The sequence below is a fragment of the Trachurus trachurus genome, assembly GCF_905171665.1.
Source record: "Trachurus trachurus genome assembly, chromosome: 12".
NCBI lineage: Eukaryota > Metazoa > Chordata > Actinopteri > Carangiformes > Carangidae > Trachurus > Trachurus trachurus.
This window is the reverse complement of record NC_139908.1, coordinates 9,145,142-9,171,311: the sequence shown is the minus strand read 5'-3', so window position 1 is coordinate 9,171,311 and position 26,170 is coordinate 9,145,142. Positions and strand designations below refer to the sequence as shown.

At 43.5% G+C, this 26,170-nt stretch overlaps 1 protein-coding gene across 4 annotated transcripts in view; it reads left to right on the top strand.

The window, feature by feature from the left end:
* Positions 1-26,170, top strand: part of dab2ipb (DAB2 interacting protein b) — a gene marked incomplete at its 5' end in the record, with an annotated part of 91,126 nt that overhangs the window by 16,550 nt on the left and 48,406 nt on the right. For 3 of the 4 annotated variants that reach the window (XM_083983268.1, XM_083983267.1, XM_083983266.1), the window contains one exon: positions 5,038-5,156. In XM_083983268.1, coding sequence (XP_083839394.1) covers positions 5,038-5,156 — 119 coding nt within the window. Of the gene's footprint in view, positions 1-5,037; positions 5,157-20,073; positions 20,163-26,170 lie in introns of those variants that run through there. The other variant, XM_083983270.1, reaches the window with a different exon arrangement.

Sequence of the window (26,170 nt, the reverse complement as noted above, 5' to 3'; positions counted from 1 at the left end):
CAACAAAAAAACGCAGCGATAAAATTGAGCTGTCCTCTTAGTGCTGATTTAATTGGCTTGGACAGGCTAAGATTACAATCAAGTATGCAAGCCGATTATGCACTGTTACACACACACAGACACACATACTCTATGTACACACAGGAACACTGTAAACAAGGCACATACAGTAGTAAATATGAACAAACACATTCTTTCCACAGCCATCACATTCCTCTCAGAGCCAGTACAACATGCCGGGGCTGCAGGGTTGGTGCAAACCGTGCCTCCCTGCCCTTCGAGGATGCATGTTGAATCAGATTATTCCTTCCCCTTCTCACCCTAATTAGCTGTCAACCGTAGAAATGGGGAATAATTAAAGAGCTTATTTAAATTCACACTAACATGTGACACCGTAATGCCCTCCTGTCAGGTTCCACTGGCTGTAATAGCCTTATAATGTTTCTATGAAAAGTAGGTGTTTGCAAAAATGACACATTAGGGGTCAGACTTTACCAAACAGAGCTCTGCGGTTCATTGACAGATGTCAGTGTTATTTTCATCACGTCATTTATTCAGTGATATTTATAGGCATAACTCAATCAAGCTACTCTGGGAAATTCCCATGAGTCCATTTATGCATTTCTTCGCCACACAATAGAACAATGGCATGATGTATGACATCTCGTACTGTAAGGTGTCAGTTTTTATTGTGTGTGCGTTGGAGCCACGGGGTCATGTCGCTGTTAAGAGCTGGTCGCGTACAGCAAGACATAACGGGGAGAGGTCAAGCGTTATGTAACGATGTCATATGGAAACAACATCTGTTCAGACAAGGACTGATCGGAAGATAAAGCACAGGAATTGAGTGTCTTCTTCCTTCCTGTTTGACCGTCTCTTTTCTTTTCAGCCATAGCCTGGCTCCCTGTGCAGCCGGTGCTGTGCTCTGCTGAGCCCTGGTAACCTTGTCACTCATTTGCTGCACTTTTCTCCTCACTTTCCCTCTCATTTAGTTTCATTCTATTGCTTTTTCTATCAACTCATGCTCTGCCACCTCCACACTGTGCTCCACTTTTTTTCCCATTTATCCTGCTCCTTTTTCACATCCCTCCCTGGCATCATTTTCTCAATTTTTTTGACTGGTCTCACCTCTATTTCTGTCCTCTCTGTTTTTTCTCTTCGTGTCTCTATCTTTATCTGTCTCCCTGCGTTTTTTTTTTTCTCCCCGCTTGCTCTCTCAGCCGTCGCCTGTATGAGTAAGTGCTGAAAGCAAATTAAATGCCAACATTTTTGCAGTGCTCCCCCAGTATGTCATGCCTCCCTTAGGGTTTAATCTGGTGTTAATATAGGCATCAGTCATCCTTACTGACTGATTTTTAAGTGGGAGAAAGGGCTGCTCATATCTACTGACCTTCATCCTGTCCAAGAGCTCTGACAGGCAGTTTTAGTTAGGGAGTAGTATTTTTAATGTCACATCGCTGTCTACATGCACTTATGAGAGTGAGAGAGAAAAGACGGAAAACAAAATAATCAGCGAAATCATAGGTTTGTGTTCCTTCTTGGCTCCCCTCTCCCTCTCTCTCTCTCTCTCTCTCTTACCCCCTCCTACTCATCAGAAATCCATCCATCAGGGGAAGGAGAGAAGTAAAAACAGAACGAGCAGCCACCAATCAATCCACCTCGCCTGCAGGGACAGGTTTTCTGTGGATGGGAAAAAAGAGAAGCATTTTAATTTGTTAGCTGTGAATATGCCAACAGCAGCAGGCACACGCTCTCCAGGGGCAACGAAGGAAGAGCCTTGGAATTACTATGAATTTGAAGGGGATTGAGAATGATGAAATGCAGAGATGAGAAAAGGTGTGTGTTTGTACACATGTGTGGGCGTCGCAGATTTTCTACCACGTTGCCGTCTCTCTCTGCCATCAAAAAGTGGAAAGTCCACTTTCAAGTCCACCCGTCGTCTTGTTGAAAGAGAGAAATCTGAGGGTCACGCTGGGCACAGAGGAACAGTATTTATCGCTTTTAAGCCAGCTATTCTGTATTGACTAAATGCCCACACACAACGTATAGAGAGTGAGTGATGTATACACATGATGGCTTATTCTTAAGAGCGCGAGTGAGAGTTTGATTCAGAGAGAAATCGTGTTGAGAGCCTCAGACGTGTCGCCCGGTAACCACAGTGACTCAGCCTTGTTCATTTAGCTAATAGCCCCTGAACAGAGCTCACTGGTGGCAGGTAGCAATAATGAGCCATTTGCTGCTCCCTTGTCTGTATAGGCTTAAATTTACCACGTCATCATGTCAACGTCAAAGAATTATTAATATAACTACAAAATCTGATCATCGTTGAGATGCAGACGGCAGATTCTGCATCCAATAACAAGAAAAATGAAAGTTAAATACAAGTGAAAACATCTTCATAGAACCTTAAAAAGGAACTATGTAAGTCCAGTCGCTTTTCCGCTGTTTTGCCAACCCTCATCTCGGCCATGTGCATTTGTTTACAACAAAGCCGGTGAGAAAGTAATCAATAAAGCGGTAAATAACGTTACATATCATATACGATGTTAGGACATGTATATATGTGTAGTCTTATCCGTCATAAACAATAGATTACGCATTTGGGGGCGTTTGTGTCACGGTGCTGCAGAGACGAGAGCTAGTACACCGGGGCGGTGGCCTTGATTTTACAAGGCTGGTTTTCAGCAATAAGTGACAGGCACATGGAAGGTAGAGAGCCTCATTCTCCCTTGTAACAAGTTAAGCCATATATTAAACCATCACAATTAGTCCAAAGTTGTTTAATTAAGGTGAAAAATGTAGCATAGTTAAGCTACAAATCCTGCATAGTTCCTCTTTAAAATTTTCATTTTCATTTTCATCATTAAAAAACAAGTCAGTGTACTGCACCATTTAGTACTGACAGGAAATGGTGCAATACTTGCAATAATGAATGGATGTTAATCAGAGTGCAACTTTGAAATGCCCCCAAAAAGAACAATGTACAGAGCTGCACCAGAAATATAAAATATCACTTTTAAAAAAGCTAATCGAAGCAGCTGAAGCAAGGATAATATGGGTTGAGCTTCAAAACCACTGCTTCCTACAATACCCATAATGCAGCATACTGTAGTACCATTTTTCTGTAGACTGGGAAAGTCCCACTGCTTTTCACACTACGTGCCCCAGTTCCAAGCACAGGCTCTCTGTTTTAGATTTGCAGTTTCCAGGCCCAAACGAGCTTGTTTTCTCAGACTGTTGAACGTTCCCTCTGGAGGCGCTGATGAAATTATGTAACTGCTTCCACGAGCTGAGCGGCGCTTCCCCGTGAGCTGAACTTCATGTGTAAAATCAATGGAGTTGTGTGCCTTTTTTTTTATTATTATTATTTGTTTTGTTTTGGTCTTGTTTTCCAAGATCTTCCTGGAGCCGTCTCTCACCATGCACCACCACCAATGTGTTGTAATGTTTACCAGCTGGAAGACGCTCCTCCATTTTCCTCCTGAGCATTGCATTATGGGACACTAGTGTAAACAAACAGCACGGTGAAGAATCGACGCTATAGCTTACAGTCAGTTTTGAGTGTGCTCGCTCGAGTCAGTCACACTCTAAAAACTCTTGTAGTATGAAAGTGGGACACACACTGCTATTGATTTCAGTCACGTACACACACACACACACACACACACTAATGAAACACTGACAGCCTGATGATTGGCGGGAGCTTAAATATACTGACATTAGCAAGTCTTTGTTCCCAGCCCAGAGTGCTTCCTGATGACAGGTGTTGTTCATCAGGATGCTGTGGCTCCTCTGTGATCAGCTGGCAGGCTGTCTGGAAGTCACTCTCTAATTAACCCTATCCCATTGTTGCCCACGGCGACCTATTCACACTGTAGGTGGTAATTATACAGGTGTGATAATGGCACGACTGGGACGGAGGGGAGGTCGCTTTTTTTTTTCTTTTATGTCAACCGTCTTCGTCAAATGTGCGCATGTATTGGAATGACATAAGTTTTAAGGCGCCGGAGGCTCGAGTGTCTGAGTGTCCTCAACAAACTGCGGCTCCCGGAGAGGCTCAGTGAGTCTATTAGTGAATCAACTGCTGTGTTGTTTGATCGTAATAAGAGCAGCACCTGAGCCTGAGCAGTGAGCACTACCTGGTCTAGTGCTTCCTGCTGCATACCGGCTCTCTTGTTAAACTTCTGTCTCCGTGCCGCCCCCCTAAGTTCCCCCATCAACTCTCCTTAACACCTTCTTTATTCACAGCCTTTTTTCTTTTTTTCATCCTCTTCCTTATTATTCTCCTCCTTCTTGATCTTCTACCCTGCACTGACATCTTTTAAAAAAAAAAAAAAAAAAAAAAAGCTGAAAAGAAGATCAGGTTTTTGTGTCAAAAAAAAAAAAAAAAAAAAACTTGCAACATCCTGCGATTTCTGCAGCACATCTCATTTATTCATGTTCTCTCGCTCTTAATGCCAGCCAACAGTTGCCATGGAGATGGCGAGGTGCTTGGGGGGGAGTGTGATTGCAGATGTTAGAAGAAGTAAACACACGCGCTGAGACAAAGGGAAGAGTGAGCAAACTAATAAAGGGGTGTAGCCGCTGAATTAGTGTATGAAAACGATGACAAAACAGTGTTTGTGCAGCGCAGAATTCGCCACAAATACCGCCATAATTAGCGCTGCGGCAAACAAGCTATCATTTTACCAGAAAGTACTACCTGCCAGCTTGTTGTGTCTGTGCTCTCTGTCTGTCTGTGTGTGTACCGTGAGTGTTAGTTTAATGCTGCTTTGTATTCATGAAATATTTCCTGTCTGACCTTGTCCCGACTTTTCAGACTCTCAGACTGATATGACGATCTATACTCATTTGTTTATCCTTTAACTACTCATGACATTAGGCCTTCGCCAAATTAAGAATGCCGGGTGTAATTGTTGGTATTGATGTGTTCTGTCCTGCTGCCAAGCTGAGCCCGGTGACTGACATCTGGGAGACTTCCCTCACAAACCTGCAGTGACACTGTCTTATTGACCGTCTCTGTCTCTCCTCCGTCAGGGCTTTCTAAGTCGACGGCTGAAGGGCTCGATAAAACGCACCAAGAGTCAACCCAAACTCGACCGCAACTCCAGCTTCAGACACATCCTGCCTGGCTTCAGGAGCGTCGACAATGACAGGTAAGGTGTTTGTTTGTGTGCTCTTCTTGTACGCTGGATTTGTCCATGTGTCTTCTTCTCTTTTTTTTCTCGCTGCCTCTCCATGTCTGCTGGGTGAGTAGTATTCAGGTCACTGTTGACATTTGTGTATTGTGTTGTCAGTGTATTGTGAAAACCAGCGAATCCTGACTCTCCAATCTGTCACTTCTAATCTATCTTGCTCTCCCTCTCTTTTTCTCTGTAATACATGATGAATCTCCTCTGTTCTGTTGCGGCATGGCGTTGTTTGTGTTACTGTATATCACGGTTGTGGAATTCAACTCGTGTCTCTGCACATTAGGGGAAGAATATTTGCAGATTTTCAATATGCTGACAAGTTATTTTAGTGCTACTGTAATAACCAACGCGCGCTGCAGAAACCAGAAAAAGCCTTTTCTAACTAGTCACATGTTAAACTTTTAGGATCAAACAACCCGCTTCCAAGAATAGCCTTGGATGTGTTAGTTAGCTCAACATACCACACACTGTTGTTGGCACAACAATCATCAACACACAAATATTGCTGTGGATAAAAAAAAGTTGGTGCAGTTTGGTTCCATGTGTGATTGACCTGAGACAGGAAGAGTGAGTATTTATTCACATTTACATAACTCTCCTACTTAAACTTGAAGAATTTTTTAAAGCCCGACAACAAGAAGTCACTTTCATGTCTATTGTGATCTACGCTGATATACAGACATGAGAGAAAATCATAAAGTGTTCCTATCTTCTCCTTGCCCCGGCCTCAGAGTTGTCTAAATTGTACAGATCTTTGTCGGCTCCTCTGCCCACAGCTCCAGCCATGTGATAGTGTTTTCCTTCAGGCTCTGATAATTGTCAGTTCCTGAGAACTTCTCCTAATTTCCTCAGGAACTCAGCCACTTGGCAAACATTTGCCCTCGCCTGACGATGTCAATTAGAATTCCAGACCGGGCAAAGTTGGCCCTGTAATCGCGCTGCCCGCTCACTCTGGATTTTCTTTTTCTTTTTTTCAACTGTCCCTCCGTACATGCGCCAGTAACAGCTATCATTCCGAGCACTTATCTTTGCAGCGTCTGGAAAAAAGCCAAGGTGTCCATCTGTGGGTTTTAATTAATAGAGGTGCTGTGTTTGAAGAGATATTCTACGGCTTTTGGTTTCAAAACTCGGGAGCCGAATGGCCGCCTCGCTTCGTACTTTTAATGAGGCATTAACATCACTGTCAAACTATCACAAGGGAACGCCACCAATTGTTCAGCGTGGAACACGGTGAACCGTTCCTCTGGTGCAGTCAGACAAAATGAGCTCATACCTCTTTTGCTTTGTCCCGTTTTCTCTTCTCATTCTCCTTTCCCACTTCGGCTCATTTTTCCGAGCCCCTATCTTCCTAACCTCGCTACCTACCTTCTATCCATTTCAAACTCATCACTCTCCAATTTCACCCCCCCTCCTCCCTTTTTTTTCTCTATTTTTCAAACAGTAGTAAGGTTTCCTAACCCATCAGCATTTATGTGTTTCCCTCTGATAAAGCGCTCGGGGAAGACGGCAAATATCGGACAGGAAATTGGAAATGTCCAGGGGGTGGGTGTCTTATCGCACCCGGTTTAAGACAGAAACACACCTCACTTGGTAATGCACACAGCGACTACATAATGATAACTCTGTACATACATCCTTACACAGTGGAGGAAAACAGAGAAATGCCACTCTTGTACTTTCACTCTTCCAGGATGTCATATGAGTAAGAGACAGATATAGTAACAGCATGTGTGTGTGTGTTATTTTTTGTTTGTGTTCATGTGTGGGGGGAAAAAAGAGACGAAGGCCATGAAAAAGACAGAGAGCGAGCGAGTAATGTGCTGTGAGAGGAGTCGCTGACACTCCCTGTCAGGATAGGAGCAGCCTCCCCACAGGGCAGAACACACTGCAGAAGAAGGAGAAGAAGAGGAAGAAAAAGGAGACGGGCTTGGGAACTGGGAGAAGAGGGAAGAGAGATGATCAGACAAAGTAGAGATGGAGAGAGGAGGGAGGGAATCCTACACCCTGAAAACTCCCTGGTGTGCAGATGTGCAGCCTTGAATGCGAGAGAGAGGCAGCGCATGCAGGGAGCATTTAGTATTCGCTGTTCATCTCAAACACTGACCGCTATTGTGTTGCCTTGTACTGTACATGATACGGTGTGAAGGTTAGTGTATCTCTGTTATGCATAGGAGGTTAATTACCTTTCCTCGGATGCATTGGGGAGATTATATTATGATTATTCTACTGTAGCAGCTATTTGTGTTTTTATGACAACTCTTTGAGGAGAGCAGAGACTCGGTATCATGGGGACACGCACATTTTCTCTGTGTGTGCGTGTGTGCGTTAGCCGTGATGACATTGTTAGGCCTTTGCAGCCTCAGGCGGTCTCAGGAGAGAGACCTGCAGATGAGGAGCAGCTGGACGCCGAAAATGAAATATTCATCTGTGTTAATCAGAGCCCGGACACTCACAGAACACTCCTTATCTTTAGCGAAGCAGCAACAGCGCTGATGTGTGGGCGTACACTGCAACACCAATTATTTCACGTATAGTAAATAAAATCTATTTTGTACTTTTGAAGGCCTTGAAAATATAGTCGTTTTTTTCCCACCCAGAGTAAGATGTGGAGATAATGCGGCATAATGTCAGTGTGCACAATTTACTCTGCAGCTTTTTTACTGTGGCAGTGGAGGTAATTATTAGGGCAGCAGCAGAATGGGAAACCTTGTCTACAATGCAACTTACAGTGAGCTGAGTAATTGTAGGAGCTTCTCTGTTCAGAGGCTGCTGATAAACAGAGCCTTCTGCTGAAACCAGGAAGCAATTCCAGCAGATACAAGGACACATTCGTGGTGGGATTATGAAAGCAAAATACCAGAGAAAAACCAGCAAATAGACACACAAATACAGTATGTATCAATATAATTTGCATTATACTGTATGAACCACCGACTAATGAACAGTACATTACCATTTACCCTGGATGATCATTGAAATCTGTTGTAAGAAAAAATGGGATAGAACTGATCATCTGTGACTTTTGATTTAGATTTTGTTCTGTAGATGAGTAAAGACTGATGTTGCCCTTTTTATGTCGTTCAAACTCACAGTCCTCCTGTGGATCCCCACTCATCAATACATGCATACCTCATAAATATCAAACTCATTACTAGATCTACACATTTGCCTGCCTTGTCCTGTAGGTTCATGTTTCTAGGCCTTTATCTGTATAAAGCACATCAGTTATTTGCAATTGGAAAAGATACTTATATTTAGTTTTAGTTTTTTTTCTCTTCATATAATCAAATGTCTCTAGTGATCTATTATTTCTTTTCATGTGCCCACGGTGATAATGTACTGTACGCATCATGTTTTTTCTTTGCTGCTTTGATCTGATCTCCACATTTTTCTTATGTCAGAGGTAATCTGACCCTCACCGGCCTCTGCTCTCCAATCTGATGATCTACACCGACCTTGCCTCGACACACAGATGGATATCACTGCAGTGGTTGCATCGTGGCTTTTAGATCCAGAGCGGTGTGGTTGCATAGTGCACTGACCTCATCATATTTTTTCAATAGGCACTTGGCAGAGTGCGGTAGATTTTTTACAATGATTATTTTTCAGATATTCAATTATTTCATCAAGAAAGAAGCACTCGCCTTTGCCTTTCTACAGAATATTTTTAAATACACATTTCAGAGGACATAGTTGTATTTTAGTTGAGTAAGTGATAAGTATTTATTTATTCAGGCACCTTGTCAAGTTATTTCCACTTCTTGGTGGGGCAGTGTTTTATTTGTTGATCCATGTTTTGACATGAGGATACTAGCTGGTTTCACCTCATTCCATTGATCACCAATTGGTGGCGACAAGATGCAGAAGATAATTGCAAACTGTCAAACATATTATACATAATTAGCAAGAAAAAGCATTCACCACCTTTGCCTCACTTCAAGCATAAACAGTACAATATTTTAATGACAGGATGTAAAAAAAAAAAAACAAAAACAAACATTGTTCTGAGTTTCCTGTGTGTCATGTTCCTGTCCTTACTTTCTCTTCTCTCTGCTGCTTTACTCCCCGTTGCTGCGTTGCATGATGCCAGATGTCGCTGGCCTTTGTAATTCAGGGTTATTTGTGTATTGTTTGACTCGTTAAGTGAGCGAGAAAGACGTGCTTTAGACGCTGACATCGCTCTGCTCCTGCCAGGCTTATAACAACTTGCCACACCTACAAAATTTCGCCCCCTGTGTAAATACATACACGCACACACAAACACACACCCTTTACAGCTTCTCTGAAAGTACCCAAGTCCCGTATGACATCATCTCTGTTGACAGGACCCGCCCTCTATCTTCCTGTCCGTCCAGCCTCCGCCCCCGGTAATGGGAATACTTATCTGTCTGGAGTTTGTGGCCAACGGCAACAGTAGTGGTTGGATGTAACGGAGTGATTGTGGTTGTATGTTTTTAATTCTGCATCTGTAGCTGTATTCTTGTGTGTGTGTGTGTGTGTTTTAAAGTAACTGCAGATCTCAGCACTGTGGGCACAAATGAGTCATGCTTTTTTATGGAAATACTGCTCCAATAACGCAGCAGGAAAGCTTTTCCTGCCGTCACTCACAGACTTGAGCTCTGAATATTAGCAGATGGATAAAATGGCTGAACAGATGTATTACAGCGTATTCCTCTTCCTGTTTCTTTCCTCTGTCTCGCACGTCTTCGACAATCTGCTCCGCTTATCCTTTAATTATGATATAAGAACACTATAGTGTACTCAGAGGGGTCTTATACAGTAGATGTATGCTGGGGGCGGCTGCTGAATGGAATCAGTTGATAAAGAAAATACATGGAAATAAGCCAAGACCAGGCACAGCCATGATAACAGGAACCTACTGTAAATACAGACAAAATTCACACATTACAGTAGCTTCAATGTTGCCACAATGCATTGCACATATGGCTGCACCATTGGGGCCTCATTAAGGAGGATAAAATGCTGAGTGAGGTCAGGAGTCTTAATTACCCCAGTCTAAAACAATCTGTAAGATTTTCTCATTAGTCTGCATTATTTACACATTTTATTGACTTTTATCTCCCTACATGTATATGATTGTTAAAATACTGTCTCAAAGCATTCTTCTTACATCAATAATATAATTCATGTTTGATTTATTTGATTGGAAATGAGTTTGAAGATAGAAACTTCATCTGTCATTTTACAGTTATATGTAATTATGAACTCCTCCTCAGCTCATTAAAACACCTACATACATTTCCAGGAACAACAGTGGAGACGTAACCTCCGGTGCAGCTGATGGGATGTGCACAATGCTGAGACATGACACTGCACACAGCAACATGGACACATAATTCTTCATGCCATGTTTAGACAATCGCGGTGTTACTGTTTAGCATGCAAAATGTCAAGGAGAACATATTAACATTCACACATATTAGAGTCGTGAATGTCTGCTTTGGACCGACAGATGTAATGTGATGCGAGGCCTCAGTGACCGTATAAGGGAGTGAAGCGGTGGCACAGTATCAGTGAAGCTTCACCTCTGAATGGCTGCCAGTAAAGAGCATTCAAGAGCCCTCCATACAAACCCCCTGTCATCTTTCCATACAGTTGCAGCAATAGGTACCGTGGTAATTGTTGCAGGTGGGGGTGTTAGAGTGTGTACTGTATAGGTGTATGTGTGTGTGTGAGAGAAAGATGGGAAGAGAGCAGCTTGGTGAGAGAGAGAGAGAGACATCCATCCATAAATCCAATAAAGTGATGACATTTAGAGTTATTAAATTCTGTAAACATTCCCCAGGTGGTCCGGCTGTAATATCCAACCTTTTCCATTGTTCCCCTCCCCCTCTTCCTCTTCCTCCTCCTATCTCCCCACCACATCTCACTCACTCACTTTACAGACTTACACACTGACAGTTTTTGCTCTCCTAGCCTCCTGCAGTCTATTAACCCTTCATATTAGAAGTCTCACTCTCTTTGACTTCGTCCTCTCGCTCTCATGTTTATTTTGTTTGTCTGTCTGTCTGTCTCTCTGGTGCATTTCTGCTTTGCTATCATTTGTCGCTTTGGTCCTTTCCTTATCAGCCTCCCTCAGTTATGTTAGGAGCTGTTGTTTGGAGCTGCAGCTCGCCGGTGGATTTCTGCTACATTAAACCCAGTCAAGCACTCACAGACTTGCCCCTGAATCCTCTCCTCTCTCTGCTTTATTTCGTGCAACAACACCAACCAACCAACCAACCTCCTCCTCCTCGCTTCTCTTCTTCTTCACGTTTGTCATTATTTGCTTACTCCCAACTGTCTCCTTCAGCAGCTCCTCCATCAGCCCCACTCCTTTGAAGCTGAAGGTCACGTTTCACCTCCTTCTACAACACACAGACGCACACACATGGACACACTATCTTTTTTTTTTACTCCAGTAAGAGTAGTGATCATTTTGTCATCAGTTCATTCATTTATTCTGTGTTTATCGATGATGATTAATAGCACACGCGCACGGCACGCGTATACAAACACAGCATGGAAATGGGCCTGGAAGCCGTCCAGAGATGCAATGTACTTAGTAGTGACAACAATCAAATGCACGGTTACAGATTTTTTGCCAATCCCAAGAAAAACAACAGCCGTGCTTTCATTCTGCTCATCGCAGCAGTACAATTAGGCAGAGGAAGAGTGCATCTCCCTGGCTCTTTCTTGGCATCCTTCCCCTCTCTCCATCTCATTTGCAATGTATCAGCATGATTTGGTGTGGATGAAACGGAGCTCTCGGGGTAATAATGTGTTGCAGAGAGAAGGTTTCACCTACCACTGTGCATTATCAGCCTGTGTCTCTCCCAGACTGGGATGGATTCAACAAACCCATTAATAACAATCTCAAAATGTAATGCCTCTAGATTGGTGAGGATTACAATGGAGTCTATTTTCTATTCAAGAGTGTAATGAGGATTTCATTAATTCAACATCGGTGTTGTTTGGGTGCTTATGCGGAGGTGGGTGTGTTGATTTGTCCTGCTTTCACAAACACGATGCTCTTCATTTGCCTCAAGGACAGAGGTAGCTATTCTCTTGATGTTTTGGCAACCACCTTTTTTTATTTAGTCCGTTTTGTGAGAGTCAAACAGATTTTGTAAATTGACATCCAAGGTTGGACCCTCATGTGAAAACAAGGCTCCTCAAAGTAGCACTTTACCTAAGGACTTGTCAACAACAGCACTGGTCTTGTGTTTGGTTCTTCAAACACTCTCAGCCACATAGAAGAATACTCATTAGAAACTTCAGTGAAAACAATCCTTTCAGGCGCTGGTGAAGATGTTTGTTGAACATCTGAGGGTCAAAACAGGAAAAACAATTGGTATCAGTTCTGTTGTGAAATATTTTCAGATGAAAAAGTTCCAAACGTTGCAATACTTTTTTTCCCCTTCCCAATACGATTTCCAACACCTGAACAAGCGAGCCGACAACAGTGCAGTTAAAAAAAAAAAAAAAAAAATTTAACAGCTGTATACTACAAACCCTGTTTCAGTTCTTGTTAAATATGAATCTTTCTTTCATTATTTAATGTGATCATCACTCGTAAAAAAAAAAAAAATAGATCCAGGGATAAATGACTAGAATCTCTATTAGTGCAAAACATTTCTCTCTGCAGCTCTAAAACACTAGTTATCAGTCACTGAAGTTATAAGAAAACTGCAGTTTATATTAATAAATAATGTGGTGTCTGATAGACTGTTTGCTGAATACCATAATTTATGCATTTCCAACAGCTGTATTGAAATCAACTTGTGTTTCTGTACAATATAAGCACCTGAATACATTTTCCCCTACATGTTCTTAGGTCCAGCTAACAGCTGTTAGCACAATTCCTCAAACACACTGAAGAAAGCGTTTTAGTAGGAGGCTCTATTATAATATGCTAATGTGCATTTAGATTTGATATGACCCTGGTTCCACTTCTTGGTTAAGCACTGATACGAAACCTTCTGCTTGTTATGTACTTCCTATATAGAAGGTATACAGTATACATCGCTCATCCTTGTTGCAAATGGACAGAATGTATGAGGTAAACACTGTAGCACATTACACTGGTGCTGGGCATTAGTTTTAATGCATTCAGGGAGCTTTTTTCGGTGCATTTCCACTCCGATCACTTTACTTTCTGTATAATTTGCAGCAGAACCGTCCCTGGAGCAAATCCTAGTGTTGTTGACACCTGCCCAGCTGGTGGGGTCTGGTGGCTCGGTTGATGTTTAACCCTGCTGGGCCTTCTGTGAGCCCTGGCGAGCACGGCCAAGGGTCTCCTCTCTTTCATTCTTTCCCCGGGTAATGAGCTGTAATGGATAGGGCCTTGGGCGTGACAGGAATACTGAGAACCCCATCAAAGCTGCACCCTGCGCATCCCTTTAAAGAACAGCTCAGTACACATGCAAACACTCATTTACTCATTCATTCCTCTCTTTAATCTAGTGCAGTCACAGGCTTCTCACTTATTTATCATGCACCAATATTATAAATATTAGAAACTGTGAAGTTTTCCTCAAGAATCTTTGTTGGATAAAGGAATATGAGATGATATAAAAACTACTGGGATGGAGTTAAAGTGTATGATAAGAATTACACACACTGTTGTATTCTACAGATGATCATTTATTTTGCTGATTGATCCATATGGGGTTGGAGCTGGTGGGAAGCCCTTAGAGAATGAAACGTTTTAGATCAGAGATAAATCTGTTTGGCTTAGTGCACCCAAATCATTTCTCTATATTTACTACTCACACGCACACATGTGAAAGAGTTCAGTGGCAATGACAGTCCAGATGGTACTCAGTGACTCTTACAGACCCACTAAATTACCATGGTGATGACTCTAGATGCTTTTTCACCCCGTTCACTTCACTAACAGGCCTCTCTGCCACTTAACTGCTCAGCCTCCAATTCACTCATTTCGGTTGTCTGTGTCTCTGTGTTTGTGTGTGTGTGCGTGCACTGGTGGTGTTTAATCTTTGTGACTGAGTCCGCCTGGGTTTTTTCTCTGCCGGCGAACTCTAATAAAAGCTCATATATTGCAGAAGTCAGTCATGCCCAGTGTGGCTCTGACAATAGACAATAGTGTGGTGTGCTGCTTTTCACTGCACCTGATCCAGACTTACTGTACTTAGAAAGGATATTAAAAAAAAGTAACATCATCTTAAAGATTCACCATGTAGATGACCATTACTATTACTACCTGATGTTAAAGGGATAGTTCACCCAAAATTCAAAGTTCACTCATTATCTACTCACCCTCATGTCGACTAAGGGCTGGGAGAATTTTCAGAGTCCTCCGTGCCTTTTTGGCGTTACGGGGGGGTCTGCGCAGCAGTATTTGTCCATATAATGGTTGTGAATGGTGCTCACTTTTCTTCGTCCAAAAAGACACACCAAAAAACATCCAAATACCTCCATATAGCTCGTCTATAATGTACCTCTGGAAGAGCAGTGAACTGAGACACTGGGAGCTTCCGCTACAAACAAGCTTAAAATATAGACTTATTTAATTTTTTTTCGGAACAATTTCTCATGTCGGGGCTTCAATACAAGAGGGACATTACAGACGAGCAGTATGGAAGTATTTGGATGTTTTTTGGTGTGTCTTTTTGGACGAAGAAAAGTGAGCACCATTCACAACCATTATATGGACAAATACTGCTGCGCGGACCCCCCCGTAACTCCGAGAAGGCACGGAGGACTCTGAAAATTCTCCCAGTCCTCAGTCGACATGAGGGTGAGTAGATAATGAGTGAAAGTTGAATTTTGGGTGAACTATCCCTTTAATGATCCAATATTTATGAGTCCATAATGAATCATACAAGTGGTTGTAAACTGGGACTTAAATATGTGACTTGTTGTGGTAATAGGTGATATGAGTAATACTCTACTGACGTATACTCACTGATGGAGGGAAGGAACTAGGCTTTTACATTGCCACTTACCATCTGCCTCCCCAGTATGTTCAGAAAAAAAAAAAAAAAGTAAAGGCAGCCTCTTTTCAAATTTCGACAGCTTGATCACCATCATCCACGCTTCTGTTCCTGGGGATGTAAGCCTGCAGCGACTTGGATCGCTAAGTTGCACATCACAGACAGCCTGGCTCTCCATCCACCAGTCTCCACCTCTGACTTTGCATCAACTAATCCAAGTCACATCTGGCCCGCATTCCCGGCAACTTAACTCAGCGTGAAGCTTAGTGCTCTTTTAATACTGTATAGACTTCTTAATCTAATATAGACTCACTCCACAGACATGCTATCATTTCTGAAGCCTCTGAATGTACAGTGAAGGGAAATGTGTGTGTGTGCAAAGATAGAAAAAAATCAGCTGACTACCTGTCAGACTGCATTACCTCACACGAATCAATGCACAATCTTTGTTCACAAGACTTAAGTTGCTTATCTATCCCTGAAATCCACAAAAAAATGTTTCAGTCTTTCAGAGTGGCATGTTAGCGATGCTGCATCACTGGAAACCATTACAGCGTGAAACTCATGTCTTATGACCTGCCGTCCTTCATCAGTCTCTTTGGCCGCATCGACAGCTCCGCATGTTTCATTAAACCTTTACTGCCGTTACCTCTATTTGAGATTTTTTTTACTTAATCCTCGTATACTTTGAAGTGTATTAAGAAACCTGGGAGTGATAGAACACCTCAGACTTTGACTGAGCGGTGATGAGACTCGATGGGTTCCTGGTGCACTTCATTATCCACCACTTTACTCTGCCTCCTCCAGACGCTGCCTCATCAAGGTCAGACATGTCATGGTGCGCAGGTGTGTCTGGACGAAAGGCTTTGGCCAGTGCAACCGGTATCTTTATCAAGTAAAATCATTGACAGGAATGAAGCACATGCAGGCAGGGACGATGTCCTCTGAAAAACCACATCTGTAACAGTCGTGCCACTTGCATATAAATGTCATTTAACAATATGGACACTCACTGCTGTTGGTGTTTAACATTCCTTTTGATGAATCCCAATGTCTGTGCTCTGTTAATAAAACACCATTGCTGTAATATTTATCTGATGTAGCCTGAGCTGAATTAGAGAGAAGAGAGAGACTGGCATATGTAGCGTAACAGCAGCACAGCTCGGCTGGTGCAGCCTGACCTAGTTAGAAACAAACATTTTCAGTACCAAGGTGTCGAGCTGTCTGTTTACCTCTCTGCCTGCTCACAGCTCCTCCTCTGTGCACAAGGATGAGCTGCCACTAAAGTCAAAGGTACATTTCAGTACACAGTATGTCCTGCTGTCACTCTCATTCCCATTTCCAAGAGAACCATTGTAAAGTAGCACTTTTTTTTTCGCCATCAAATAGCATCCCTCCTGATCTATTAGATGCATTCCTAGTCCTACAATGTGCTGCCCATTGTTGCACTCTTTAGTGATAGCTGTCATTGCACAGTATTGCATGCTGATTACATGGAGAATTGGAAATGAAGGGACAAATACTGAAGCGAAGGAGAGATGAGAAAGCGCCAGACAGATCTCTGTATCCCCTTTAAAAAAAAAAAAAAAAGGCTACATTCTCTTGAGTGCTGTCATTGTGAGCTGGATTGTGTCTGGGTCAGACATTCAGCTTTTTCATTGTGCTTTAACAAACCCTCTCAAAGAGCTCACTGCAATCAGGCTGCACTTTTGCCCCTCTCTATCACGAAAACCACAGAATCTTTCACACAACATATTCAGAGTTTTAAGCGTTTGATTGCTGCTAAATATGTTGCACCTAACAGCAGTGCTCATGATGAGGCTGATTTTCATACATTTCAAACCAAGAGCTTGGATATAAAACACCCTGTACTTAATTTAATTGATGGTTCAAGTTAAATCACAAACAGCTTTAGTCAGTTTTATTTACACGTCTTGCGTCAACTCTTTTCACCTTAACAAAAGGCTGTTCACCAAAGCTGATGTCACAGAGCAGTCATATTTGCCTTTCACTAAATTTGCATGTTTGTTCTGATAGTTAAATGAGGAAACTGGTTCATGGGCACAGGGCACTGTTGATAAAAAAAAAAGTAATTTAGATGATTGACACTGTTGGCAACATAAACCCACCCGAGCATCATCTCATTGATTCTAGATCTGTTGGTGTTGGTGGTGCAAGGTGGTGCATGAGCTGTAGGAGCTGGAAGCAGCGTGTTACAGGTGCAGCTAATTGGACTGATAAAAGGGAGGGTGATTAGTGATTGGCTCATGTGTGGGAAGTGAGAGGAGTGGTAGCTGTAGGCTTACCTAATTGGATTAAGTGAACCAGAAAGGAGTTGCTTCTTAGATTTTGAACTGATAGGATGATAGAGGGGAAAACGGTGAAATACATGAATGGACGGGAGCCAGAAGGCAAGAATGGAGAGGCATTCCTGATAAAAAAAAAAACCTTAATTAGGCTTAATTAAGAAAGAAAAAGAGGTTGATCTTCAAAAGCAGCCACACGTAGCTGCTATCATTACCAATAGAGCCGGTGAGAGGAGGGAGCAGGGTGTGCATCAGAATAACAAGCAGTTCAGTAAAATTACTTGCATGAAAACCTTCATACAAGGATTATGGATGTGTATGTGAATCTTATGTGCATCATTCAGTCAACCTCTGACTTTTAGTTCTTACACACAACAGACTGAGGAAATAATAGTAAATTTAGTATTTACTCTTTATAGTATAAAAAAAGAGTAAATATGAATTGACTGTTTTTATTCTAATATAACTTGTTTTTGTTGCTTAGCCACAGCAGGTCTGAGCTATCACAACCGTGTGTGTGTGTGTGTGTGTGTGTGTGTGTGTGTGTGTGTGTGTGTGTGTGTGTGTGTGTGTGTGTGTGTGTGTGTGTGTGTGTGTGTGTGTGTGTGTGTGTGTGTGTGTGTGTGTGTGTGTGTGTGTGTTAAATTGATGGAGTCGTGTTCTATCACCTCCGTGAAGTCACACATTTGCTCACTGTTTGCTTCAAATTTGTGTTTATTCTGGAGGAAACTAATCAAAGACGGTCTCCACAGGATCACGCAACACAACACAAAACAAAACTAAAACGCCACAAACTACGCTCTCTGAATTTATCATGGTTGTAACCCCCCCCACACACACACACACACACACTTTGATTGCAGAGCCGTTGCACTGGATTGCACCTGACATCACACTCACTATAACAGTAAATAATTAATCAATAACCCACAACAGGCTGAGAGTAAATTAAAGTTGTGTTCAGCTTTTAAAGCCAGGACAGAAGCTGTAAGTAGTTTCATTTCCGTGTCTCTGTCGGGACAGGTTTTAATGAACCTGTAATCATGTTAATTATCTACTGTATGAAGCTGTATGAGTCAGATATTTACTGTACACACATTATTCAGCGCCGCTGAATGGAAATATTTAAGGCGGAATTGCTCCATTTGTTAGTTTAAGGAGGAAACACGTGGCCAGCAACAAGCTAAAGCGTTAAACCTAATATAACATGGGTGTAACATCTGTATGCATGTGCTGTGGGTGTGTGTATTTGTGTGTGTGTGTGTCCAGGAGAACGAGGGGTAAGGGTGATGTCATATTTGATGACATCATTGCAGACGTGCAGGGAGTGCAGATTAGAGGCTCTTGTGAACCAGCCCCTCCACAGCTGTCCTGCCTTATCGCTCCGTCCCGCCCCGGCCCCCTTTATCCCCCCACTGTGCCAGTTCTGCCAGTCAGTGAGCTCTAGAAATAACCTCAAACTCACCCCTATCTCCTCTGCCAGTCTACCAATCCTGGCTCAAATTGAGCATGGCAAAAAACTCTCCCACTCACATTCCAGTCTTACTATTATCAACCCTTTGGCCGGCCCCGCTGGCCAAGTCACTCTGCCAAAGCTCCAGCTCCAGCGTCATATGTGCACTGTTTTTTCTGTCTGAGCCCCAGCATGAGTCCTAGTCTCCCAGCTGAACCGAGACCACGCTCTGGGCTGGTGGTTGGCGACACAAGCAGTACCCCACACACACACACACACACACACACACAGAGACACACACACACAGGCACACTTCCTCCACCGGCTTCCCAGCGACAGCGGTGGCAACAGAAGCAGTAGCGGTTGCTGACAGGGAAAGCAGCACACCTCGCACTGGAATTGACAGGACAAAGAGCACACACACGCGCACACACATACACACACACTCCCACTGGAGCCACACAGGGGGAGGAGGGGGGAGGAGGGGGGGGGGGGTTAAGCTAGGCTGCACCACACACACATGCATGTGATTCCCGGCGCACCATATGCAGGCTCCTCCCTGCGCAAGGAAACAGAGATGGGAGGTGCAGTCAATCACGGACAGTGAAAGGGAGCAGGCTTAGCCAGAGTTAGTAAGAGAGGAGAGGGGGAGAGGAAGGGGAGAGAGAGAGAGAGAGAGAGAGAGACAGCGGAGGAGAAAAAGAGATAAATCCTCATCATTCCCAAATCAGAGTCAGGCTTCAGTTTACCCTTACATTCATTCATGTGGAGCGAGAGAGAGCAAACAGAGAGGAGGCGAGAGTGTGTCCCGTGTCAGAGGCAACACAGGAAGTAGGGCATGCTGTGTACAGGGTGAGCAAGAGAGGGTGGGAGGAAAAAAGGAGGAGAGGGAGCAGCGAGAGAGAGAGAGAGAGAGAGAGAGAGAGAGAGAGAGAGAGAGAGCATTGTAGCGGTTATTCTCCACCCCTTGCCTTAAAGCAGCAGCAGGAGGAAAAGAGAGAAGGAGTCAGGGAGAGAAGGAGGAAGAGAACCACAAGTGAGGCAAGAGAACAGGGCGAGCAGCAGCCTGCATCGGCAGCAGAGGGGGAAAATGGAGCTTTGAAATCGCCTCTGCCCTTTATTTATCCATCCCTGCCTCTCTTTTTTTTTCTTCTTCTTTTTTTTTGTATTCCTCCACCTCTTGTTCTGGGTCAGCCTCGGTTTCTCTCTCCGCCTGCCTCTGATTGTTCTGGGGGAATTCTGACAATGCCTGGTGAGTGTTATCCTGCTTTTCACATGTCACTCACCGTCCTTTGTGTGTGTGTGTTGTGTGTGTGTTGTGTGTTTGCTTGGGTTCATGCAGCAGGAGGTGGTGGAGGTTTTTTTTTTTTTTTTTTCTATGTGAATGTGAAGCCGTGAATAGAAATGTGGACTGAGTGGCTGCAGAGGATGCTTCATTGAGACTGTTTACGCTCCTCTGCCTCTGTGTGCTGTTTGTACTCCAGCTGTGCTGTCCTCCTCCTCCTCCTCTTCTTCTCTGTGCTTCTCTATCACTGACAATGCAAGGGGAGGCTGCTCTGCTGAGCACGCACACACACACACACATAGACACACACACACACACACATATACTCTACTCCATCCCTGCGTACATTCAGGATACTCAGTCATTATTCCGTAATTGCTTTTAACTCCCAAAGGGCTTTTCATTCAGAGTAGTTCATTTATTAACGTGTGATAAAACACCAGAGATGACAATGCAGGGAACAAGCTTTAGATAGTGAGTGTTGGCCATATCCTAAATGTAGCAACATCACACAAAGCCTGGCCTGTGTGACAGAGGGCAGCCAGCTAACACAAATCAGATGACTGGGCCACGCTGTGAGGTCAGCCGCTGATTTTGGCTGGCATGCTCAGCACCAAGTCATATGTTGGGAGGCAATTAGCAGTTAAAAGAGGAGCGTGTGGTCTGACGACAGAGAGTTCGGAGGTCTCGGATATCAACAGCTATTTTGATTGTACTGTAGATACATTTTAAGATCCGCGCAAGACAGGAAGGGAAAGAGGAACCGCTCATTGTCATTGGTCATCTCTTAACCAGACTGTTTATAATCTGTGACAGCTTTATATCCTTATATGAGATTGAAAATAAACTTACAAGATGGTATTCAAATTATCATGTCAAGCCATCCCTGATTTATTTACTGCTGATTTCCATTAATAGTCACGGTTCGGGTAATGTAACATAAGAATCAAACATCATGTGGGCGTAAAATGCACCGCACATGCTTCTTACATGCGTGAAATCAGCAGCCAGACATCAACTATAATTAAGTTATTCCAGTTAGCGGAGTTATTCGGTTTTAATTTGTCTTATTAAGCAGACAAATAAAACACAGAGGCACTGAGTCACTAAACTCTTCCCTGCCTCATCAGGGGCAAGAGTTTAAACAGTTTCCACTGGAGCAAACCAAACATTTATTCTTCTCGGAGGTGGCTGCACGGCAGAAAGCCATCTTTGGTTGAGCAAACACATAAATGATCATTTGATGGGGGTTTTTTGTCTTCTTGTTTACTGCAGTATGCAGATAACGTTTCGGCGCGAGAGCTCAGCTGGTGGTCCTCCTTGATTGTTGCTAGCTGTTGAGCCCTCCAGAGCAAAACCACGCTTGACTTCTACATATTATGCTATAAGCACTCGTGTCAGCCTGTGTTTGTATGCAGTAACAGCGTGTCTCCCTGTTGTTTCCCAGCCCGGGGTGCTGGATCTGCTGGATCTGCTCGCCGCCTGCTTGAGCAAATGTTTCCCATGCACGCTAATATACAGTATGTGCACAATACAGACCGGAGATATGCATATGTTTTGAACATGTGTGTTTTTGTATGTTGCGACAGCCCTATTTACGGATTAAGGCTCGCTAAACCAGTAACCTAGAATAGGCATGGCAGGGTGAGAAACAGAGCTGTTAAGTCATTTTCACATCTTAGACCTTGCGAGAGGAGCAAGAGGGAGATGTTTAGAGTGAATGTGTGATGCAGACGAGACACGCCGCCGTGTGAGAAATGAGGAACGGATACAATGACTGAAATGACGAGGCATGAGAGAGACGACATGATGCTCCAGTGTTTTTGTGTACGAGTTTATTCTGGGTGACTAAATCTCTTATGCAATGTTCACCTTCGAGGGTGTTGCTCTTAATTCCTGCTCTTGGACTGTGAACTTGTGCAATGTAGAAAATCCATTCTGCGAAGTTAAAACCCTGATGTATTGCGATGTTTAAATATATATCGTAGTCATTTTCTTGATTAGATCTGCGTGGCAGGGATTGGAAAGGCCAGAAGAAGAATATCTTTCCACTTCTCCTTCTCTTCACGTCATTCTCTGAGCGCTCCCGTCTCTGTGTAATTACTCCGTCAAAGATCATCCCTGTGATGTCCATTGATTTGCTGAGAGCTGATGAAGTGGAGCAGAGCATTTGATCAGACACATGTAGAGGAGGGGGGAGGAGGAGGAGGAGCGGTGGCTATGCAATGCCGCACCCGGGGGCGACTCGACGGGGGGTCAAAAGGTCTGAACCACTGGCGGTTTAGGAAAAGGGGAGGGAGGGAGGGAGGAACGGACACAGCTGAGCTCATATTACTGCACGATACTCAGCAGTGAGGTGACCACACAAACACGAACATCCCAGTAGGTCGGAAACATCATCAAGTTGTGAAACCAACAATTAAATTTAACTACACAGCATTCAAACATTCAGAGATGGGCGATGTTCAACTCAAAATTGATTAATCTGAAAAGGCTTTAGCTGCAAAATAACAAAAAAGCATCAAGAAAGAACACAAAAACATCTTAATTCCAAAGGCTTGTGCTTGATGATTGTAAAGATTTAGAGTTTAGACAATCGACTTCAATCTAGCCTGCTGTCATGAATGAGAGACGGGGAGTGTGCCGGGTCGAAGACATTCAGCAGCAGCATTATTCTGCATTTCCTCAGCCCTGCGAGGGAGAGGATGAAAGAGGAGCATATGCTCATGATGGGGCAGAGTTGTGTGTTGTCAATAATTGAATCACTCATTCGTTTTCTCGTGCCCCGAAGGCCGGAGCGCCGAGTCAATAGGAACAACGGCAGAAGAGGGCTCTCAAAGCATCAGGCCTATACGTCTCCTTCTGTCCCCGCGCTCCCGCTCTCCTTTATCTCTATATGTTTCTTTTTACATAAATAAACACTTCGCTACTCTGTGTCACCACCCCTATCTCTGCGCTTTACAAAATGAAATGAAGGTCAGGCTATAGTGGGTTGAATAGATAGGGAACAAGGGAGAGATCTCTCTAATGCCTCTATTGCTTTTCCACTTCCTCTCACTTTTCTCCTGCAGTCCTTGGAGTAGGCTGATATTTTAACTTAGCACTTAAGCAGCTATTGACTGACTCTGCAGCAGCACAAGATCCCATTGATTGGCCACTTCCCTGACCAGATCTGGATACTGGCATTACGCTGATTACTGATTTATAGAAGACATTGAAGGTGGAGAGGGGTGATATTTTGCGCACTCATGTTTCACTCTGTCTGTTATTGTGCCTGGTATTGACTCAGAGGTGGAGGTAAGGTGGATGTGGATGAAAATCTTCTAATGCTATGATCCACAGCTGAAAGTAGTCCCATTCAAACACACTGTCTGAGTAAGAGTTGCTAAAAATGAACCTTTTATCGTTTTTTTTTCTCATCAATTGGAATGAATAAGCTCAGTGCTGAGAGTCAAAGACAGAGTCACAAAGTAATGACGGATGGACCAACATGCTGTTTTGGTCTTTGCTTGGGTTTTTTCACAATAACAAAGATGCATTTGTGGATAATACTAACGCCATGCTCCGTCAAGGTACTTGATTATATAACATTTATATAACATAATGTTTCCTGTGACATTCCCTACTGCGACTTAATACAATTACATATTCAGCATGGCATAAATCTTAATGCAAATCTCTGCTTTTTGACTCACTTAGCATCTTAGATTATATACATGTGTCTTCATCTTCACATTCCCTGGTCCCTACATACTGTACAGTGGGAGAAGTGACACTTCAAAGCAAGAACTACTGAATTAAATTCTCACGTCATGTGCAACCCAGTTTCATCACAGTCGCTTTAACAATTATTCTACTTGGTTTTGCAATCCTCCTCCTTATTTCAGTAATATTCATATCCCCTCTCTTCAGAAGTCATTGGAGTAAAGTTTAATTTGCTCTCCTCTCTCCGTCTTGTCGGTATAACTTCATTTTCTTTCCTCCCTGGTGGTGCCGTCCTCTTCCTCCGTCCTCTCTAGTCTGTCACCATCTACTTGTCCAACACTGTCCCACCCTCTCTCTCTCTCTCTGCGTCCACCACCCACCTCTCTGGGATGTCGACTTGTGGAAGCCTGCCTGGAATGTATCCACTGATTATTTGTCTCTGCTTCCCTCCCTTTTCTTCTGCTTTTTTCATTTTTTTTTTACCTCACTTAAATCAGGTGGTGCTCTACTAAACAGGTTAGCACTTAGCAGGGGAATTACTCCTCAGAGGTGCGGCCTCTCGGGGGCTGCTAACAGGCAGACGGCGAGCAGACTCCTGTCTCTCCCACCCTCTCTCCTGACCTCATCCTGTTGGTGTCTGTTGCTTGGTTTGGCTCGTGACCTCACACACACACACACAAAAAAAAAAAAACACCCACCCACACACTGCTTGGCACAATTTGACATGGATTTTTTTTTTTTTTTCTCACACGTGGAATACAGATACGTTTTCTGTTTGTGTGCATGGAAACCTTCTGTGGACACACAAATGCAAACATGCACGGAGCTGCGTGACTCTTCAAGTACAGAAGATCATTGTTCAGATTCAGAATGAATTTTCCTGTGAATATTGATGTGACAGAGTTTTCTGCATTCCTCCCTTGGTACTGTGTTTACAAACAAACCTCCTTCGATAGAATAGCTCTTCCTTGTCCCGCATTATACTTTAGAACAGTTGCATTCAAAACAACTGTATGGGGTATGATATTATCATGACCCAGACCGCAGGAATGAGGAAATCCCCTTGAGTGTTTAGTCTCCAGACTTTGCCTTGGCTTTGTAGTTAACCTTTACCCAGCCATTCTCCAAAACAGCAAGGCATGCAGGTCTGTTTACTTGTGATAAGAGCAAGCAACTCTAATCCATTGCATCAGGGGGAACAAGTACATTAAACCTCCTTGAGTTTCACCTCACAAATTATACTTAAATTTTTTTTTTTGGAGCTGGAGAACCAGTCCACCTATGATGGGGTGCAAAGACCTTTCCACTGTACAGTTCACACAATGACTTCCATTGTTGAGCTAGACTTTTTCCACCAGCTCCTGTAGAGTCCCACTTAAGCCTTTTTTACCTAATTACATCTACAGTATGTAATTTCTGCAGATTGTTCATTGATTGGGCTGAAGTCTCCTGTCGTCAAGGAAGCATTTCAATCAGAAACGCTGAAACTGGTCCATGTGGAACTGGACTCCATGTCTCCATATTTCACAGGAGATGAATGACTGGCATTTCTGGGGCTTTGTTTTTTTGTTGTTTTTTTTGTAGTGCTCTCTTGACAGCACATCTCAGCTGTGACATCAGTCTTCCCTCACTGGGTCGTGAGCTATGTGAAAACAACGGCACGGTACATCTGGCAGCACGTCTCCTCCCTAAAGCTGGCTGGCCTCGTTCTCTCCTCCTCTGCCTCCCTCCCTCACTCCCTCACTCCCTCTTTCTTTGCTTTCCTCCCTTCTTTCCCTTTTCCTGGAGTCCCTCTCTCTCCGGCCAAGGACCCAGGATTTTCCCACAGAGCATGGTGCTGAAGGCTGAGCTATTGTTTCCTGCTAGAGGGAAACTGGGGGGGCGGGGGCAGGCTCACTTCCTGGCTGCCAACTCGGGGTCTACGTCAGTGTGAGAAAAAGGCAAGGGAGACGGATCTGATGATGACGGGGCAACTGTGTCTCCTAGGGACTGACTTAAGCGAGAAAAATATGAATTTGACTTTATTTCTCAGCGGGAAACATCTAAATAACTTGAGAACAGGTCAGCTCCCTCCCGGCTTGACTCCTTTTAGATTTCATTTCATGTTTTCCTTCCATTAAGACCAGAGACGGTACAAGTCAGCACTCTGCTTAAATGCATAGTGAGCATAATATTTTATTCTTTTAAAATGCCTGAATCGACTTTGTATGAAGTTGGAGAACAGTATCCATAACCCCTACTACTCCTACCTTTACAGGTCCAGGCATTAC